Source organism: Zea mays, chromosome 2 (assembly GCF_902167145.1).
Source record: "Zea mays cultivar B73 chromosome 2, Zm-B73-REFERENCE-NAM-5.0, whole genome shotgun sequence".
NCBI classification, from domain to species: Eukaryota; Viridiplantae; Streptophyta; class Magnoliopsida; order Poales; family Poaceae; genus Zea; species Zea mays.
This window is the reverse complement of record NC_050097.1, coordinates 207,534,647-207,556,155: the sequence shown is the minus strand read 5'-3', so window position 1 is coordinate 207,556,155 and position 21,509 is coordinate 207,534,647. Positions and strand designations below refer to the sequence as shown.

The following is a 21,509-nucleotide window of genomic DNA, read 5'->3' as shown; positions in this document are numbered from 1 at the left end:
GCACTTTTTGTGGTGTCATGTGACACCAATGAATTTTAGTAATTTTTATTAAAATGTATGTTTGTTAGCATTTAAATGAGTTGATGATTTTATAATTTAATAGAGATGACACTAATAGTTGTTTTATCTAGATCCGCTCTCGAGCATCATACAATGAAAGCTAGATATGTGAGCACCTTATATGTATGAGATTATGTATGCTGTCATATTTGGCGTAGCCAATTGTTTTATATATCATATTCCACTTAATATAATATAGAAACATAATTAAGATGTACCAGTCGCGCGCATCTTTTCCAGTCGCGCCCATCTAACTACGGGTAGACTCGGCAGGACGGCAGCACAGGTCCACGCGGGCGCGGAGGCAACGCTATGGTGGCTCGCCGCTTCGTGGTCCGGCATGGCCCCGCAGCCGGAGGATCAGCCGAGGCGGCGGAGGAGCAACAGCACGAGGTGGAGTACGACACGGAGCACGGCCTCGACGTCCTCCGCCTCCAGATCTTTTCCCTCACCGCCGTCCCGCCCGACCTCCAGAAGGTCCGCAGCACCCCTTCCCTAGTCCCGATCCCATAGTTTCGGCGCGATCCGGACGCCACTGACGCCTGCACTGCTTCCCACTTCCCGGTCGTGCTTGCAGATCGTGGTGGAGGCGGATGGGTCGGTGGTGGACGACGGCACCGACCTGGAAGCCGTCTCTGAGCGCCTGCGCCTCCTTGCTATCGGCGAGGAGGGGGAGGACGACGGGGCAGCGGCCAGGGCGCAGGAGAAGTCCGACGAGGAATTCGCACGGATGCTTCAGGTGCAGAGTTGCTGACATCGCCGATTTTTCTGCTCTGGTTCGGCTAAGGTCGAGGCGTCGAGCTATTTTAATTTGCATTGCATTGCGATGTTGGCGGTAGCTGGTGGGCTCACTTGGTTTGGTAGGGGATTGGAGGATGGGCCATGAAATTAGTTTGTTTCAGCTAGAAATGGCCTGGAGTTCCCTTGCACTCTTGTTTCGGTAGCACAGCTATTAGCCCTCTGTTCTTAAGGCGTCGCCTAGGCGTCCAGGCGGTGGTCTAACGCCTAGGCGCCTTGCCCGCCTACCTCGCCTAGGCGTCCAGGCGGTGCTCCAACGCCTTGGACCACCTTACCGCTTTAAGAACCATGTATTAGCCTAATAACGGTATTTAGAGCTGTTCACATGTTTAGACTCCAGTCCAGAGTTCTTTTGGTTACTGATTTCAGTTAAGCTGATATTTGAACCATGTGGGCTGGGAGGTATATGGATTAGGGTCAGGTGCTAATTAGGTGTTATTATCTTGGCTTGAACTTGGAAACATTAGTGTGTTATTAGATCAAGGAGTTATGTGGTTCAACATAAACACAAAATTTATTTGGTGAAACATAAATATTTCACCTGACTCCATCGCGGTTGCCGCTTGAGTCGTGTAGGAACTCTTGTGCTGTTGGACATTTGGTTAAACTGATGCATTTCAAGAAAGATTAGAGGCTGATTTATGGAGTCTTAAGGATTAAGCTGGATCTGGGAAAGGTTCCTTTATTTCACTCCACAGTGTATGATGTCATATGGAATTGAAAGTTACCATGCCGATGTTAAAACCCACTTACCCACCCTAGCTGAAGATGGCCTAATAAGATTTACAGGGGTGGCAAGGAGAACCCTTCCTAATTCTCTATGTGGGTCCACTATACTATTTTCACCATATATGCAACATGTTGACAATATCCTAATGACCCCTAAGACCCTAATGGATTACATATAACAGGTCCTGGTGTTTTTTGTGTTTACCTTTTGTTTTTGTGTTCTTGGAGGGAAATAAATGTTTGAAAAGTTATGTATGTTATGTTTTGATTCTAAAAAGGATTCATAATTTTGCACATCATATGCAAACAAGCCTTACCAGTAGGCCATCAACGCTCAAGTAGCACTCATCCCAGTTTTGGTCTCCAGTGAGACAAATTTCAGGATATTTTCTTACGGTTTATCTTAGGTTACATATCCCCATGACACTCCGTGTTAGTTGTTTATGGGATTAAAGAAATAAACTCGACCAACCTAGGAAGAACCAGGTGTCATTACATATAATAAAAACAGACACTCAAACCTGAGTTTAAAATGAATTGAATCTGTGTGACCCACACCTCCCTGTTGTTCTGGAAATTACATCCTGGATTCATTCATTCGTTGTAAAAAGTACACACAACCATGGGTTTTAATAATTTAATGTGATAGTGCATACTTGTGCTTAGGCACTGGGTCATGTGGAAGCCTCCGACACTGGGTCTGCCTGCATACTGTGCTCAGGAGGCCTAGGTTTCACTGATTTTTAGTCTATTTTATGTGCAAGAGATGTTCATGTGTATGTGGATGTGGATGTATATGTGTGTGTATCTTCTTTGTACTTCTAAAATGGCGCATATGATATTAGTCACAGGCTACTATGGTAGATAAATTCACATGGTAAATGCAAGGTAACTAGTAACTACACACCATTGCTGCCATTTTTGCATGATTAATTTTTCATGGATTCCCAACAGGGAGCAACCTGGTGGTATCATTCTATGTTGAGGCTGTTTCAATGTCACCACACTTCACCAATTTGGCCACCAGTCACCACAGTTTAGGAAAAGCAAAATGTGCCAATACTGGGTACGAAGAAACTTTTTCTAACTTTAGTTCATTTCTGGTTGTCATGCCTCACCTTGCCTGGCAAAATTAGTTGGCATGAAGTGTGTTTATTTCCGTCCACTCACCTTTTGCACCCAAGTGTTTCTGCTTTTGATAGCCAAATGGCCCTTCATCCATTAGCAAGGCTAGGCGGCTAAGCTAGGCTAGGCTAGGCAATGAAAACCAAGTATTACTTTATTGTCACAGTAAACTACAGCAATGGAATGAAGTAATTCCTACTTGTATACTTTTTTCTGAGCAAAAATAAAATAACTAACATTGATAAACAGCTATTATTGATGAAGTAATGGAATGAAGTAATTCCTACTTGTGGCTCTCTCGTAATAGGGCTGTTTTTGATGGAGTGAGCCCTTCCATTAATTTGACAAAGAGGTTGTTTCTAGATGAGTTGATTAGTTGGAGTAAGGCGGGAGCGAAGCATTTAGACAGTTTTGGAATTTTTGTCGCTTTAAATAGGGTCTCGTAGGGCCCGTCAGGCTTCCCCCTTGTGGGGGAGGTTTGAGGGTTCGGTCTTGGTGTTGTAATTCGGTCCACTTTGGACCTTTCCTTTCTTAATATAATGATACGCAGCTCTCCTGCGCTTTCGAGAAAAAAATAAACAGCTATTATTGTTCCCGCTAGAGGGCCTTACTTCTTGAATTTTTCCTAGGCGGAAGAAGAGGCACTTCTCCTACAACAGTACAATATACAAAATGATGGTGGAGATGTGTTTAGACAAAGAGTTGAGCCTTACATGCACCAGGTTCTGATGGTATGGAATCAGAATGCATTTCATTTTGAGCTGTTTTCTTATTTTATGGGGTTTGTATATCTGGTGCTTGAGTATATATTTTGGATGCAGTATGAAGATTCAGTGGGACAAGAGGCAGCACAAAAGACAGTTCCGATATGCGAACTGGAGGAGAAGGCATTAGTTTCACTGGCCAAGGTTTTACTTTATTTTACCACTTCTGTTATTTTCTTCTCTCTGGTATTTTTTTAGTTTTGTTCCATGCAAGATGTATTTTATGATTCTCCTATTGTTATCACTCATCTAAACATCTAATTTTTCTTAAAGAAAATTATGGATACAAATTCCATGTTTTAAGAGATGGGTGTTCAGAAATTCTTACAAATGGTTGTTTAGTAGGAAGGGAATTTCAATCCTTCGAAAGATGAAGAGAAGCATGCCTTTCTGCTGCAATTGCTTTTTTGGTTTAAGCAATCATTCAGGTCACTGAAACACTCCGATGCCTTCTTTCTCAGTCATTACTTCAACAAATTTTGATTGTGTGCATGTGTCTAATATTGCCCATATTTCAGTGAATCCTTACTTCTACGTAACCATTATTTTAAGAAATAAGTCTACTTTGCATTCCTCATTCACACACCTTAGCTATCAAAATCTGTACGCATAGCTGCCTGATTTCAGGTGATTATGGCATCCAAGTTTGAAAAGATGTTCAGCGGGCTTGCCATGTCACTGTAACTAGTTAGGAACTTAAAAAGGCTGTCTTACACATTTCATTGTCCCGTCCTAACCCCCGGCCAACACCACACACACTCTTGTGATCGAGCAACCACAGTTTTCCTCCAGCAATTGAGTGAAGTTGTCTTTGTCCATGCTTTGATTGTGCTCACTGGTTTATATCTAAAGTCCACATCTTTTTTGATAGGATAAAGTCCACATCTTTCACTACACCTCTACGCACTTCACTCTTTTTTTTTCGAAAACGCAGGAGAGCTGCGTATCAATATATTAAGAAGAAAGGGTGAGGCAAGGAAACCTCGTACAACTCCACTCGAACCCACAAACACTAGGCTATAGGGAGAAGGAGAGAATTAACATCAACAACAACAAAAGACATCTACTCCCGTGACCATGGAGACTCAAATTAAAGAATACCCACTGAAATTACTGGAGCATAAGGATGTTAGATAAATCCCTGGCTCCAGCCCTATACCAGAGATGAGCCTCCTCCTTGACCCAATTGATGACCATGCTTTGACTAGGCTGCACACCATTAAAAACACAGCTATTGCGGTGATTCCAGATGGCCCAAGCACCAATAATGATCAAAGAGTTCAAGCCCTTGTGCAGCCCTGTGTTTACTAGACCAGCAGAAAATGCAGCAACCCCTTCCCACCAATCTTCAAAGGAGGAGCACGCAGGGTTAGGAGCAAGATGCTGCAACCCAACAGATTTCATCATCTGAAACCAGACAGCCCGAGAGAAAACACAGGAAACCAGCAAGTGGTTTATCGTTTCTTCCTCTTGATCACAAAGTATACAAAATTGAGGGTGAGGCAGTCCTCTTTTTGCTAGTCGATCTGCTGTCCAGTAGCGATCGTGGGCCACGAGCCACATGAAGAACTTGCATTTATTTGGAGCCCATGATTTCCAAATCCTTTTCCAGGGTTTAAAAGTTGTTGCTCCAAGAAAGAAACCGGTATATGCCGATTTGGCCGAATATAAACCTGAGCTTGAAAGCCTCCAGCTATGCTTATCCTCCTGATCTGGTGTTAAGACCCAGTCTGTAGCGAGGTCCCAAACCTTGAGGAAGTCAGACAAAACATTTACAGTGATAGCTCCTCTAATATCATGGACCCAACTCCTTGAGATGAGGGCATCGTGGACATTCCTCATTCTAGCCCTAGAAGAGACCATCTGGACCAAATGAGGGGCCAGCTGACATAGACTTTGGCCATCAATCCAATTATCTGTCCAAAACAAAGTGTTTCTGCCGTCGCCCACCACCGAGGAGATTGCTACCGAGAAGAAGGCCTTAACTGAAGGATGAGCATTTATTTTAAAGGATGCCCAAGGTCTGCCAGTATCGGTTTTTTCCAGCCAGAGCCAGCGTAATCTAAGAGCCCAATTCATCAAACGCAGATTTAATATACCCAATCCTCCAAATTCTTTTGGCCTTGTAACCTTGTTCCAAGCTACCAAGCAATGTCCTCCCAAAGCTTCTTTCCTCCCTCTCCACAGGAAATTCCTTCTGATCTTGTCAATTGCTTTGAAAACCCAAGAAGGAAGGTCCATGGCCATCATTAAGTAGATATTCATTGAAGACAGGACAGTCTGGACAATAATCAGTCTTCCAGCTCTAGTCAACAGATCAGCTTTCCAGCAGGGAAGACGATCTGCAATTTTATCAATGAATGGCTGAAAGTGTTGTCTGCCGAGCTTCTTTAAGGATAGAGGCACCTCCAAATATTTGCAGGGGAAGTTGGCAACAACGCATGGCAGCAGATTATGAATGGTATCCAGATTTTCAGCAGTACAGTGGATGGGGAAAACGCTGCTCTTTGCCATATTCACTTTGAGCCCAGCTGCCTCCCCAAAAATCCTGATAATGTCCATGGTGATTACTAAATCAAGAGCCACCGGGTGGAGGAAAATCACCACATCATCAGCATAAATAGAAATACGGTTATGAACTGAACTTTCTATTAGAGGCACCATCAAACCATCATTAGCAGCCTCCTTAATTAAATAGCCTAGCACATCCATAACCAGTATGAACAACATGGGGGAGAGAGGGTCCCCCTGCCGAAGACCTCGTCTATGAATAATTCTCCTACCTGGTTTACCATTAAGCATTACTTGGGAAGAGGCAGAAGCAAGAAGAATGCTAACAATATCACACCAAATTTGCCCGAAACCCAAATGCTTTAAGACCTCCAGGAGGAAGGGCCACGAGACGGAGTCAAAAGCTTTGGTGATATCCAACTTAAGGAGGATCCTTGCACACTTTTTCTGGTGAAACAACTTTGCTGTCTGTTGCACAAGCATGAAATTATCCAGAATGGATCTGCCTTTAATAAACGCACTTTGATTCTGCGAAACCATATTATCCAGGTGTTGGGCCAGCCTATTTGCCAAAAGATTTGTAATAAGCTTAGCAAAGGAGTGGACCAAGCTTATAGGCCGAAAATCTTTGACATGACATACATCATCTTTTTTGGGTAGAAGAATAATGTATGCTGAATTGAGAAGTTCCAGATTTCCCCGATTTCCGTTCCAAACAGCCATAGCAGCTGCCATAATATCTCCTTTAATAATATGCCAGCACGACTTATAAAACTTCCCAGTAAAACCATCCGGGCCAGGAGCCCTGTTTGAAGGTAGAGAAAGGACTGTTTTCCAGACTTCATCTTCCGTGAAAGGGCTGTCCAGCGAAGAGAGATCATGGGAAGGAATTTGGAGATGATCCAAATCAATAGTATGAGCTCGATCAGACGAACAACCCAGCAACTTGTGGAAAAAATCACTTATAGTTTCCTCCTTGTCCTCATGCCTTGACTTTATTAAACCATCGTCGGATAACAGATTACCAATAAAATTCTTGCCCTTGCGGTATTTAGCGTGGAGGTGGAAGAAGGCAGTGTTAGCATCCCCCTCAGCTAACCAGGTAATCCTAGAACAGCTTCGAGCCATAGAACGTTGCAAGGTTGAAAGGGCCACAACATGACCATCAAGCTGCTTCAACAGCCAATTTTCTAGCACTGACAAGGGTCTGATATCTTGAGCAGACTGCAGCTTGTGCATAATTTCTCGTGCCATCCCAAGCTGAGAGGAGATATGGCCCACCCTTTTTTGAGACCAGCTTTGGAGACGCCTGACGGTGGCTCCAAACTTCTTGGAAAGGGTTTCAAAAGGGCAAGGGGAGGAAGGAACAGAATTCCAAGCAGCCTCCACTGTTGTAATAAAATCAGGCAATTTTGTCCAGTGAGATTCAAAGTGAAATCTGTTGCGACCATGTGTTAAAACCTGGAGCCCAAGGAGCAAAGGGCAATGATCCGAACCGTCGGTGCTAGCACTTTGCAGAAGGCAATTAGGAAACGACTGCTCCCAATCTGATGAGCAAAACATTCTGTCAAGCTTGACGAGAGTAGGCGTATCTTGGCGATTAGACCAAGTGAATTTCCGACCATGCAGAACCAATTCTTTTAAACCCAGATCATTAATAAACCTTCTGAATCTCCCCATAAGCTGCCTGTTAAAATTGCCAGAGCTCTTGTCTTCATCTCTGTAGATGAGATTAAAATCCCCCATAAGAATCCAGGGGCCAGGACACACAGATCTCACATCCCGAAGTTCTTGCATAAACTGAATTTTGTTACTGTCGCCTTGAGGTCCATACACGCAAGTCAACCACCAAGGAGGATCACTTGGACTAAACTGAATTGACACGCTGTGCTGATCCACCCGAGAAGCGCTGGCTGGACCAATTTCATTCCTCCAGGCCACAAGAATCCCACCACTATTTCCAACTGAGGGAAGACACAACTTGTGCACAAAATTACTCCCAAGAGCAGACAGGGAGGCATGCATAGAAATTTCAGCCATCTTGGTTTCTTGGATACACACCACATTAGCATTAAAGGAGTTTACCAAATTACGAACAGAGTCTTGCCGAGCTCTAGAGTTTAGGCCTCGTACGTTCCAACACACAATATTTGAAGGATTCATGATAACAAATATAAGAAGATCCCGACCAACAGGATAGAGGCATGAACAGCCGCTCAACACACCGCCAACCCAGGGGGTGTCCATCCGAAAAGGGCAGCAAGGGCCTGGACATGAGATGGAGGGAGGGGCTGCTCAAAAAGCCTACTATAATTATCCAAGGCCTCCTGACTGATGCCTTCGCTTTCATCAATCACCTGCAGCGCTCTCATTATTTTCTTCTTAAATTTGAATTGACTATCACTGAAGGCAGACTGGAATTCAACACCAATCCCAGCAATGCGCCTACTGCGACGTGGAGGCACAACTGGAGAAATTGGGTTCCCAGGCCTGACTTCCAGAGGAGCAGGTAAAATGTGGGCAGCTGCCTTCACGACCTTGTTACTGAAAGAGGATCTGAGCCTGCCAGGGGAATGCAGTTCCGAAGACATGGAATTAACAACATCACAGACATTGACATTACCACTGGTAGGGGCAGACTTATCAGCCAATGAATCAAGATCATGTTGCAGACTCTGGTCCCTCCTAGAATAAACCAGAATGGGCTTGCAGTATCGAGGGCAAGAGGGTCCAGGAAAGATATCAGGCCGAACCAATGGCGCAGCAGACCCCATGCGGGAGCAATTCATCATGGCCGAACATTCCAAACGTGAATAATCCGCAGAATCCAGACCAACATCCGACCCTGCCCCCGAGGCCACAGGGAGTGTTGGCACAACAGCTGACAATCCCTCAGCAGGAAACGAGGTAGTCCCAGACGCCACCAGCTCTACAACCGAAGCATCAGGGAGAGCTGGCGCATCAAATGGTCCCACCAACCTCGAAAACGAGTCATCCACCGCCATTAAGGAAGAAACCGAGGATTTAGCAGGTGCCACCAACGCATTAATCCCAACAGCAATTGGGACAATAACTGGTCTGCCAGCCGCCGAGCATAAATGGCCGCACCTCCCTTGAATAGGCGCAGAAGCAGATCCTTGGGACTCCGAACAGTCTTCATGGGGATAATCCGCAGCATTAACAGCGACGAGAACAGGGCCAGACGCTGCTGGCACAACACCCGAAGCATCCAATAGCATTGACACATTAGCTGGCCCCTCCATCGCAGGAAACGAGGCAGGTCCAGGCGCCGCCAGCCCTACAACCGAAGTAACAGGGAGAGCTGGCGCATCAACTGGAGCAGTCAGCGTCGGAAACGAGGCATCATCAGCTGGGTCAATCCGCGTCAGAAACGAGGCATCAACTGCCATTAAGGAAGAGACCGACTGGATTGCAGGCGTCACCAGAGCAGTAACCGCATCAGCAGGGATAACGCGGCCAGCCGCCGAGCAGTGATGGACGCGCGGCCCCAGGCGAGTGTGAACAGGAGCGCGATCCGATGAAGACTGGGAATTGAAACGCCGCTTTTGCAGACCTCTGGAATTCTGGTCACTTTCTTCATTCTGACGCTCTGGATCTGGTGGCGTCGGCGAAGAATGGAGAGGAGGAAGCACTTCCGGCGAGTTCCCGGGGCGGGAAATAAGGATTGAAATTGGGTAAACCACCGTGCGTGGGGGAGACGGGTCGTCGCCAATCAGGACCGAAGGCTCCTCCACGTGAAGATCCAATAATGAAGGCAGGTCTTCAGGATTATCACACCAAACACTCAATTTGAACGTAGACAGATCAGAACCGCCAACAGAATCAAGGTGCAGCTCATGAACAAGGCAATGTCCATCGAGAAGCTGCTCGGCTGTATGCAACCCCCACATATGAAACGGAAGTCCGCGGAGCTCAATATCAAGCCGATGAGGCAGCGTCCCTCCCCCATTAGCCATGAATTGACGGGACCACCTCTTGATGTGCATCCGAAGAGGAGGAACGTAGAATGACTGACCTCCACTGAGCCACCGATCAGCCATCTCCACGTTGGGAAGCAAGGCGATGAAGGTGTTCGGTGCAACCCGGCGAAGGTCGAGCGCATTACCCTCAAGATCAAATCTCGAAGCGAGCGCATCGGAGACCTCCGCGGCACAGCCAGAACGCCCCATGCCCACAACGGAGATGACAATAGCGCTCTGCAGGTCATCCTCAGCCTGGGCAATCCTCCTAGAACGTTTGAAGAAGCAGCGCCGAGACGGGGGAGGGGGCAGAGAAATGGCGCGAACAGCCTCCGGTGGGGGTTGGGGTAGCACAACGGGAGGGACGCTGGTGTCCACAGCACCAGCCGCACCAAAGGGTCTTCGTCGTCTATGCCCCCGACGAGTACGCCTGTGTCCACTGCCGCCAGAGCCCGCGCCAGTGCCACCACCAGAGCATGCGATGTTGCCACCCTCGTGGCCATCAGCAATGCGTCCCGAGACACCCATAGAAGGCAAGACGTGAGAGACAGGCCGCCACACCTTGGAACGCAGAGGTCTGGGAGGTGCCGACCGCCGGCGCGGGCACACGTGAGCACGGTGCCCAGACAGCCTGCAGGAGAAGCACCTCACCGGATGACGACACACCGCCGCGCGATGGGAGGAGGAGAAGCAGTTGAAGCACTTCCCACGCAGGTCGACCGGGATGGGTCTGGATGGAGGCTTCAAAGGGCGAGGACGACGCCAGCGAGCACGCCGATCAACGACCTTCACCCAGCCATCACCGGCAACGGGGTGAGGGACCAACGAAGTGGAGGAGGAGACAAGCACGTCCTTATAAGAAGGCAGCTCCCCAGGTTGGTCACCACCATCATCGCGCCATCGTTGAGCCTTGGAACGGCCAGCAGGCCACGACGCTGGAGAGGGAGAGAAGGATCCCGACGCCGGGGAGGTGTTGGCTGTGGCCGCCGGGCCTGGAGTAGGCGTCGGCGTGGGGCTTTGGGTGGTTTGGGCGCCGGGGGGAGGGGGTGGAGGAGGGCAGGGGGGCGGGGGCATCTTACCATCCCTTGGAATTGATAATGTACCACGCACTTCACTCTAGCGGGCCATCCTGCTGCTGTATTGAGCATGAGCTGCTACTGCATACACACGGTATACAGCTTGTGCAGTACTGCAGTCACAGGCCAGGTGGTATAAAAGTAGTGAGGATGTTAGCTAAGGTGGCTAGTCAAATCAAATTGTCATTGTCCATGCTTTGATTGTGCTCACTGACTGATATCTAAAGTCCACATCTTTCACTACACCTCTATGCACTTCACTCTCAGCCGGCCATCCTTCTGCTGTATTTATTATGAGCTGCTACTGCATACGCACGGTATACAGCTTGTGCAGTCACAGACCAGGTGGTATAAAAGTAGTGAGGATGTTAGCTAATGTGGCTAGTCAAATCAAATTATCATCAGCGTTACTCGAAACAACAAATCCGCATCAATAGAACCTATACATGAACATGAGTATGAGCTAGGTTTAATGAAAAATCCTTGTTAAGCGAAAAATAGTTTTTCAAGTGAGAGCCATTACTGACAAGATGGTTCGGTTCTCACTCATTTCGTCGGTTCAGGGATTAAGGTGCCAAGTTGGATGATTCATATTTGTGGACTAAAATTGAACATCTTATTTTTGGTAGTTGAGGGGTAAAATGGACTTAATCCCACCTTGCACCTAGGGCTGATGAGCATTCGTTTGAGGATTGGTGGAATAGGGCCAGCAAGTGCATATGGAAAGAAAAGAGAAAAGGGATCAACATCATCATCATTTTGGGGGCTTGGTGCCTTTGGCTGCAGAGGAATAGAACGGTTTTTTATGGGGATCTCCCCTCCATTCAGAAGGTGCAGCAGCAGTTCAGTGATGAACTCGCTTATTGGCTTTTGGCGGGCGCCAGGGGTTTGGGTCAGCTTGGCCTTCCTAACTTCATGAGTAGTGTTGGATCTAGTCCTTTTACTCTTCTGTAATCTCTTTCTTTTGTTTGGGTGTGTATCCCGGTTGTAAGTCTTTTTTCTCTCTCTCTCTCTAATATAAAGATGTGCAGCTTTCCTGCGCGTTTAAGAAAAAAAATGGACTTAATCCTTTATTCTATATTATTCACTAAAGTACTCTTAGTCCTTGCGGATTGCGCTACTAAGTTTTTTTTTGTATAACTAAATTGTAAATTTTCAGATGATGGGGACTCGATCTTGCAAGCATGCTAAATTATGTAATGAAGCATGTACTTGTAACTGCAAAACACATTTCAGACATGAATAGGAACTTTTAATGCAGTATAATATTGATACTGTAAAAAATTAAACAATCACAAGGAGTGCCACTATTTTTATATCATATTCCAATCTTATTGATTTGGAACATGCTGTCACACTAGTTTGAATTAACAACTTTGGACATTATTATGGTGTTCTTTGTAATGTCTTGCTGCGAACCTTTGCGTATTTTTTATGTTGCTTAACTTGCAGTTTATGTATGTGATAGAACAGTCTGCAGCAGTGCTCACATCTTCCATGTGTATTTGTTTTTGCAGATGGGTTAATGCAGCACCTTGTGACAGCTGTGGCCGTGAGACATCCAATGTTGGAATGGGCACCCCACTTACCTCAGAAATCAAATTTGGCGCTTCACGTGTTGAGATGTATAGGTAGCTATAAGTTGAATGTTATTTTCTTACATCTCATATGCTTAATTTAGATGTGTCATATCCTTTCAAAACTTGCAACTCAATATCAGGTGAATCATATTGCTACTGTTTGAAGTTCTCTAACACGTAGAAGAGCTGCATATCATTATATTAAAAAGAAAAAAAGGGTTAAGAATCCTTGCAACATGCACCCGCACCCACTAAAAAAAGCATTACAATCTCACCATTTCCTTGACAGACAACGACTTCGACCACACAATACACCCAAGCCTAGTTATATGTTCGGTGTTTTATTATTTGTGGTGGTGTTTTATTATTTTTTGACCTGTAAGGCCGTATGCAGGACACTGCAAAAGGCTGGAACATTTTGTTTCCGTTATCTAAAAAAAAGTTATATGTTCGGTGTTGTTTGTCGTAATATTGTATGATTCACAGTATAAATTGGAACCCTAATAACCTCATGTTTCGTGAATATAATTGCTGAACTAAAGCAATTGATGACACGGTTGTTTATTTGTTTCTGCCACATAGTTCTTATACCTGTGCCAGTGATGAATCTGATGAAATCATTTCCTTTTGTCCCTATGTTTTTTGTGCCATTTATCAACTGGGAAACTGAACTTGAAATACATGGACCAAATGTACTATTATCCTTTGTAATTAAATCACCACTGCAACATATCTCCATATCACCAGTTTCTTTGCTTCGAAGGGCGGGCCTGGTGCAGCGGTAGAGCCTACCGTCTGTAACCGGAAGGTCCCGGGTTCGAGCCCCAGCCTCTGCATATTATGCGGGTAAGGCTTGGCGCTTAAAGATACCCTTCCCCAGACCCCGCACAGTGCGGGAAGCCTACGGCACTGGGTACGCCCTTTTTACCAGTTTCTTTACTTCAGTTGCATTCCTGACATATGCTATCTTTAGGTGTAACCATTGTTCTAGTATCACCCGTTTCCCAAGGTACAACGATCCTCGTAAGGTAGTGTAACAAATCCAAGTATTTATGATTCATTTGGGTCTTTACTTTTGAATATCCTATCAAAGTGAAAATTGATGGTCAAGTTATCTGGTTTTCTTGCTTTGGAAGCTTATACAAACTAGGAGAGGTCGCTGTGGAGAATGGGCGAATTGCTTCACATTCTATTGTCGAGCTTTTGGATATGATGCTCGTTTGGTTAGTTACATAGCGCTTATGAATTTTTTGTTGCTAAATGATGATTTTTTTGTAATATGACACTACCATGATTCAGTTAACTACACTATTTATTCATTCATTTTCTATTTCAATTCAAATTTTAAGAAATATTCAGATTTCTTGCCTATTCTGTACAATAAAATTAGTTACAGTAAATTGCTATGATGTGCATAAAAATGTGGATATTATTGATACAGAGGATGATGAAGTATTGAACACTTAACATAAGTCTTGATTGATATGTGTGTTCTGATGAAGAGGTTCCAGGCTATGTCTTTTGGTTACTGCTGTTAGAGTGGGTGCACTAATCAGTTCAACCCAAAAGATTAAGATGATGGGAGAAGATAGTTGTCGGAGAGAAAATCCTTCGGTCGGATGGCGGAGTGCACCCACCCTGATCCTAAGATGAGGAGGGGGCCTAGGGATTGCCTGGTTAGCAGCAAGAACACGAGAACACAAGGGTTAGAGTGCTTTGGGCCGCCGGAGCGTAATAACCTACATCCACTGTGAGTTGTATTGCATGAGAGTCTCTGTGCGTATCCGTCCTCTCCCCTGTAACGTTGCATGTCCTCCCTTGTATAGTCCAAGTGGGCACATACAAGGAAGCTGAGCTCCGACAGGTGGGCCCAGGAATATAGTAATAAAAGCATACTGCATGGAACAAGTAACGTCATCGGCGGACAAAGATCTTATCTTGGTCGCCGTGCAGATTTCATGACCACCTTCTCCTTCGCCCTGTCTCGTTAGCGTACGGGTGAAGGCTCTAGTATAGGTTGCAGCGTAGACTGGCATGCTGACGTGCGTAGGTACGTGTGCAGTCGCCTGTGTTGTCACGTCCGGCCGATCACTGTAGCGGACTCAATACCTGACCGAACGACGCTTCATGATGGTGTCTTCCACGCGCGTGTGGCACAACGGTCTCGGTAACACACAAAGCTCTGAGCGTGCATTTAATGCGTGCGACGCTACCATGATACAATGTGCCTTGGTAACGTGCGGGGCGGTCATAGAGGCCTGTCACAAGCCTGCCAATGCTCTGTGCTTGGTCAGAGTACGTCGTGGCCACCTTGCATCTAATGCGGGCTGAGGCTTTGCTTCCATGCGAAGGTTTGCACCATGCGCCCAGCAGCCACGTGGCGTCACCGGACTGGGTCTGGAGTAGAGCCTGGGGGCATGTTCTGCCCTGAAGCATCGGGAGCCCCTGTTGGCGACCCGGACCCCATGGGGGTCCGATTTGTATACGTGGAGGTCCTGGACCTTCCAGGGGGCCGGACTGTGTGCATGGGGGTCTGGTACCTACCCATGGGGGTCTAGACCCGTTGGTGAAGACTCTTAGCACACGATTTAGAGATAACCATGTGAGTATTGCATTTTGATACAGTAGTAAGGGGTACCCCAGTTCTCTGGTACCGACAGTAGTCAATCCACTTATACACTTCAACACAACCAAAGAGAAAGGCGCAAACGCAACCAAAGAGAAAGGCGCAAACGTGGAAATAAATGGGTGGAGGCATAAATAAAGCCTCTGTCATGATTTGAACTCGAGACCTCTGGCTTTGATACCATGTTACTAACTTGGAACGATGCGATAGGATACAAGTCCTCTGGGACTGTAGACTATATAGAGGAAAGTAATAAGGGCCTAATGGGCCTTAACAATTGCATCCCTATCAGTTATCATATCGTGTTCAAAATTGTTGGGAACTCACATTTTTCAGTCAAAAAACAGAATGCCATCCATAATGCAGTTTACTTGCTTCCTCCAATTGAGCTTTTGACCCTCACGTGCCTTTCTGTGTGGTCCGCATCACTGCTGCTCTCTTGTTAGTAGGCCCACATTTATGTTGTCCACTTTGTTGTTGGTCCTTGCTCATCTAATTCAGTAAAACTATGCTATTGTAAAGATTAAACAAGGCGTTTCTTCCACCTAGTATAATAGATTGATCTGAACTACCTATCTATAATTTACAGATTCTGGATTTCACTGATCACGTGTGGACAGAATGTTTTTCAAACTTGTATGGAAGGTCAGTTGAACAGACCCACTGCTTGTAAGTTTGAATTTGATGCTAACTCTTAAAAGTTCCAACCGATTTCTGCAACAATGCCATTGTTCTGGAATATTTAGATGGATGCACCTAGATCCATGCGAAGGAGTCTATGATAATCCCTTACTGTACGAGAAAGGGTAATAATTTGGTTCTGCCCAACTGATTTCTGCATATTGCACTGCGTCACCTAAAGTTTTGCAAATGCTGTCTTTTAGGTGGAACAAGAAGTTAAATTATGTTATTGCGATTTCTAAAGATGGAGTACGGGACGTAACAAAACGCTACACCAGAAAGTGGCATGAGGTAGAGTTTTTTTGTCAGTTATGATCTCTGTTGGGTGAGTGGGCGATCTTTTTTCCCTTTGAACTGGGTTTACTTTGTTTTAGATTGAAGTGGTTTGATGTACTGTATCTTGTATCTGCCCTTGCAGGTTCTCTCTAGGCGAATAATTACCTCCGAAGAAACTGTTGTGTCTGTTCTATCATCTATAACAGGGAAGTATCGCACAGGTTTGTCACCTGATGCTCTATCAGTCATAGAAAACCGTGAAAAGGAGGAGTCTGAGGAACTTAGAAAATCTGCTTATCTTCAAGTTGAAACGGCTTTATCCTTACCTGGAAGGCTTAGTGGTTCTGTGGAATGGAGGAAAGCAAGGTCAGAGTTGGGCCAAGCAGATTCACTAAGTTGCTCATCCTGCCCTATTCGGAAGTGTGTGGATGGTCATGTTTCAAATATATATGATGCTCTTTCTGCTTTTCTTTCACATTTTTTTGACAAAAAAATCCCTAAAGAAAGAATTATTGAAGCTTTTGAGGCATTGAAGACTTTGATGCTAACTCTTAAAAGTTCCAACTTTAAGAGCAGAAGTGCTACATTAGACCAGAAAGCACACCATCTATTTGAGGAGATATTTCCTTCCATTGAAAGATTGTTATCTGCTATTTCACTGAAAGCAGAGTTGGGAACTGCTGGATACCAATCTGTGACCGTGTCTGGAAATCCAGTACACTCATCCTTAGCGTTACCAGTAGCACTGGATGCAGTTAATGAGATATTGAGTAATTATAAGAATAATACCTTTTTCACAGAAGGCAATCATTTCCCAAGAGGGAACAGAGTATGCTCAGGTTCAGTCCTTGCAAGCAGGGAACAACTTCCAATAGGAATTGTATGTGAATGCAATTCTTGCATTTTTTAGTATATATTCATCGATGTTTTCCATACATTAGTGTGTTTGAAAATCATTTCAGGCAACAGCAGCTTTTGACGGCATTCACTCCTCCAAATGGGAAGAGCCTGATGGAGCCAAAGGTAATCTGGTTATAGTTAATACAAATACTATCTTCTATTTATAGATTATCTTAGCTACACATGGCTACCTGGATTGAAACACCAAGTTCAATTCTACCTTTTTCCTTAATTTCTCTTTGCTAGTGTACCAACTGCCACATGCTTGTTGATTAATTAAAACATTTACCTGACACATTTTAATTTGTTTTTTTTACAAATATAGGCTCTAGTTTGAATTGAATGTTTCATATTTTTGTGTGTTATTCCAACTTGGGCTAATAGATGGTGGTGTGGGCACCAGTAGCATGCATGCTTTAGTATGTACATTGATTTTTTTTCCCGAAATAATAACTGTGAAGGAGTTTGCAGTTTGTCTCACTACTTCCTATCAGTTGTCTCCCTGATGACCAAACATTTTTATTTTGCTAGGTTGAAATTTGAGGTTTGATTATGCAATTGGGGACTTTGATTTAGTATGATTTGAATTGTTGTAGACGTTGTCTACATGATCTGGTTCATGAATGTCTGATGATATAACTTTTCTGGTCATTGTAGCAATCTGCATTTGCTATCCATCTTAAACTTATTATAATTTGCACCTGATGATGTTCATCAATTATTGACAGTAATGTCTGGTCAAGTTTTGCACTGACGTTTTGCAGTTTTTTTGTGTGCGATGTTGTAAAGATGCTGTCTAAAGTGTTTCAAGTACACGTGTTGAATTTTATTGATCTGCTGTATCGGCTAACAAAGGAGTTATGCAGGATGTTGGCTGATTTATACAATGCAAGATGGCAAAAGTTGCGAGTTGGAGTCATATGATTTGATGTCAGCTAATGATGCTCCAGAGAGGGATCCAATGGACTGGTAAAGTTGAGATAGATTGTTAGCCTTATTCAATCCTAATATGCTTGAATGGAATATAATGTGCCATAATAAATCCCGATGTTATTCTTCCTTTTTGTAGCATTAATGATTTACATGGAGTGCATAATGATTCTATGCCAATATTGTGTCTACTCTAAAAGCTTATTAAGAAAGCTATCTTGAATCTAGAAAAAATAACGTAAGAGCTAAACAAAATTAAACTTTTTTTTTGAAAACCTCACCTGAAGTCAAACAGGTTCTTTGTCCTTTCTTTCGTGCTTATTTTGGTCATTGGTTTGCTCTTGTTGACCTGCAAATATCTTGCTTAGCTTTGTTGGTCTGAGTGCAGAAAGCCAGATTAGCTGTTAGACTTGCTACCTTGAGAACATACCCTCAGGGCTTGTTTGGTAAAATTGACTAGCAAGGGAATTTTAGCACCTTCAATCCACTCTAATCCCCTTGCTCCCAAATATGCCCTCATCGGTAAAATTTTCTTTCACTTAAATAGCTAGTCTACCATTTTCGTTACTGTGAACCATATGACTTTCTGACTACATCGTTAATTAGATAAGTATTGGCGAAGCATATCTGAATCTGTAGGTATAGAAATTACGGGCAACGTTGTAAATTGAACTTGCTGGTCAACGTAGTCGCAGCTCACAAGCATTTTTTATGTCAGGGTTCTTGAAGGGAGCGCAGACGGAGGCTCCACCTGGAATATACTTGATGCTCGGAATTCAGAAATGTTCGAGAGCCGTTTCCTGAGGAAAACATTTACAGTGGATAAGAGATATAAGGCAAATGCTTTCAGGTGGGTTTTATACCATCGGCTGATGACTGATGCACACTTTGTCCAAGTAGTTTTAGCGAACCATGTTCCTTCTGACCGAATTGCTTGCTCTATTTTCCTTTGGCAGGTTTAGGTTTCTACGCGTAAGAGATTCCCATTCTAATCCAAGGTTTCAGATAGGATCAATTGATCTATATGGGAAAACCATATGAACTCCCCCCGGAGCTGTGTTTCACTTTTCGGCTTTCTGAACTGCTCGGTCTCACGAGCCTGTGTAGTATCATAAATTCATAATATTGTAATGCGAGCATTTACTGTGGACGCAACGCTCTCTTCAGTATGAATAGATACTGAATAATTAAGAGCATGATATATATTGTTTGCGCGCGCGATTGAGTTCTGAAATATAAGTGAAGTCCCTCGACATGATCAACGATCCTGTTTTCTTGAACTCACAGTCAGGCTCATTATTTTCGTGCTGACCACATAGATGGAACATGAATGAAATATGCAACGCTTGCATGAGAATCGTTCTGCCCCTCCTATCGCTTACCTATGTCTCTACCGCTGGCCTCCCTGTGTTTACAAGGTGCAGCCGCTCCACGGCATTCTGCTGAGTGCCGGTAGCTGGACATGGCCGCATCACAGTGCTGGATCCGGTGTGGATCCCGCATGCACCCTGCCGCCACGTTGGGCGTGTGGATCATCACATTAAAAATTTCAGGCAACTGAAATATACGAGAAGCAGTAAAATATTTCTTCATGAAGAAGCGAAGAGCCAAAATAAAACTTTCTTTATCAGTCGCTCGATGAAGGTCTTGAGACGGCGTAATACCATGCAACTATCGCTCTCCTTGGTCGGATAACCGTTCGGCTGCGGCTCACTGAACAGGTCAGCATTCGTCGTCGACTCGACCACAACAGAACCTGCTGAAAAGCCTGTCCGTCATGTGTTGCGTAGATGCCTCATGGCTACCGTGGTGACATCACCTGTGCCCGTCCCCTGCCCAGTTTTATATATGAATGAATGAAAGACGAGCAGTGAAAAACATGCATGTGACACATTTCTTTTTACAACTTTCGTTTTATAGGTGTTTAGTTTGTAGGAACTATTTTTTAGTTCCTTTATTTTATTTCATAAATTATTAAATACAGAAACTAAAGCTCTATTTAATTTCTGTATTTATTAATTTAGAGATTAAAAAAACTAGTCCTCCAAACACCCCCTTATTCGCAAGTAAGTTGTCACAGTTAATTGGGTTCCACGAGTTACTGAACATTTGGGACACAAGAAAATAGAACAGATTCTTAAAAAAAACATCGCTCTATCCGAGTTAAAATTATGTGCTAATGCATTCGTACAACCGTTAATATATGTATTTTATATATGTGTCTAGATTTATTATTGTCTATTTGATTGTAGACATAAAAAACAAGAGTTAAAATGAATTTTTAAAATAACACACACATATATATAGATCCTTTGCAAGACAGAATTATACTAATATAATATAGGGTATTGTGCACATATACTTGGATAAGATACCAAATTAAGGTGTTGTTGCAAGTAGTATATGAAGAGTGCATTTTTTTTGTTGTTGGAGAAACTTTGTGTGTGCCTCTGCATAAATTGACAAAATTCAACAACGTTCCTTGCACAGTGCATTTCTTGCTGCTAGGGCTGCACTAAAAGGCTGAAACGTATATGGTGTTGCTGCCAGCTGGTAACTGAGACTTGTTCCTCTTGCATGAGTTGAGTGCGCGCAGAAGTGTGATTTCTGCTGCAGCAGTTCGTTACTAGATTGCTTGCAAATTAAAGATAAAATTTCAGATGAGCTAGCTTATGGACGACCACACGGAGAAGAAACCAACAAATAATAATGAGTGTGTGTAAGTAATCAAGATAAAGTTTCAGATAACCGACCGCGGTGAATCACACTAGCTCACCAGTTCGCCGGGAACAAGAGAGAGTGAGAGACGGCAAGAAGTATTGCCGTAAGTACCGGTTGCCGAGGATGCGGAATACCACTATGATCCAGTTTAAATTTTACAAACCCACCCAATCAAATCACCCGCATCAATAACTTTTATTAAATCCATTAGACAAATTGCACTTATACTTAACACAACATCAAAATCAATAATTCAAATCGCTAGATAACTCTTTTATCTCGTTCACTCAAATCCAATGTACAATATTATTTAAATCATTTCTCATCCCTCATCCCCCACTACCCCCATTCGAAGTCCCAGCCTTCCCCTCCCTCTACCCCCGCGTCCCCTCACTCGTGTCACCACCGTAGCTGTCGACCCTTTCTCTCTGCTGTTGTTGAATTATAGCGTTAGTACGAGTCATATGCTAGTCAGCTAGTTCTGGGAAAAAGAAAATAAACAAGCGATTAGTATAAAAAATATTTTCCTTTTTTGATAGTATGTTCTATATCTAAATTATACAACTATCATATTTTAAATAGCAAATATGATAAATTTAGTTGACGATATAAATATTAACACTATTCAATATAATTTTGGTTAAACTTTAGTTAGTTTGGCTGATACAGATCTTATATTTATATTTATTTAGATGTAAAGGAGTACAACACAACGCCCCTGTTTATTTAAAAGAACACTAAAAACGATGCTG

The 21,509-nt window shown here is 43.9% G+C and overlaps 1 protein-coding gene across 2 annotated transcripts; it reads left to right on the top strand.

The window, feature by feature from the left end:
• The first annotated feature begins 278 nt into the window (after window positions 1-278).
• Window positions 279-19,314, top strand: LOC100304380 (uncharacterized). 2 transcript variants are annotated; one of them, XM_020547825.2, is made up of 17 exons: window positions 279-537; window positions 638-799; window positions 2,542-2,653; window positions 3,342-3,443; window positions 3,534-3,620; window positions 3,822-3,904; window positions 12,561-12,674; window positions 13,597-13,651; window positions 13,760-13,846; window positions 15,839-15,894; window positions 15,996-16,055; window positions 16,134-16,221; window positions 16,349-17,086; window positions 17,169-17,229; window positions 17,973-18,075; window positions 18,755-18,886; window positions 18,993-19,298. In XM_020547825.2, exons 3-17 carry the CDS (start codon window positions 2,639-2,641, stop codon window positions 19,075-19,077), a joined length of 1,866 nt encoding a protein of 621 aa, XP_020403414.1. In that variant the 5' UTR covers window positions 279-537; window positions 638-799; window positions 2,542-2,638; the 3' UTR covers window positions 19,078-19,298. The 2 variants fall into 2 exon arrangements, with proteins under 2 accessions (XP_020403414.1, NP_001348345.1); NM_001361416.1 differs by lacking the exon at window positions 2,542-2,653 and having other exon boundaries at window positions 281-537; window positions 18,993-19,314.
• Window positions 19,315-21,509: the final 2,195 nt, after the last annotated feature.

Coding starts and splice junctions, on each gene's coding strand:
- LOC100304380 (NM_001361416.1), top strand. CDS start 373: ATGGTGGCTCGCCGCTTCGTGGTCCGGCATGGCCCCGCAGCCGGAGGA. Junction 800..3,341: donor AATTCGCACGGATGCTTCAG/GTGCAGAGTTGC, acceptor AATTTTTCCTAG/GCGGAAGAAGAGGCACTTCT. Junction 3,621..3,821: donor CATTAGTTTCACTGGCCAAG/GTTTTACTTTAT, acceptor GTTGTTTAGTAG/GAAGGGAATTTCAATCCTTC.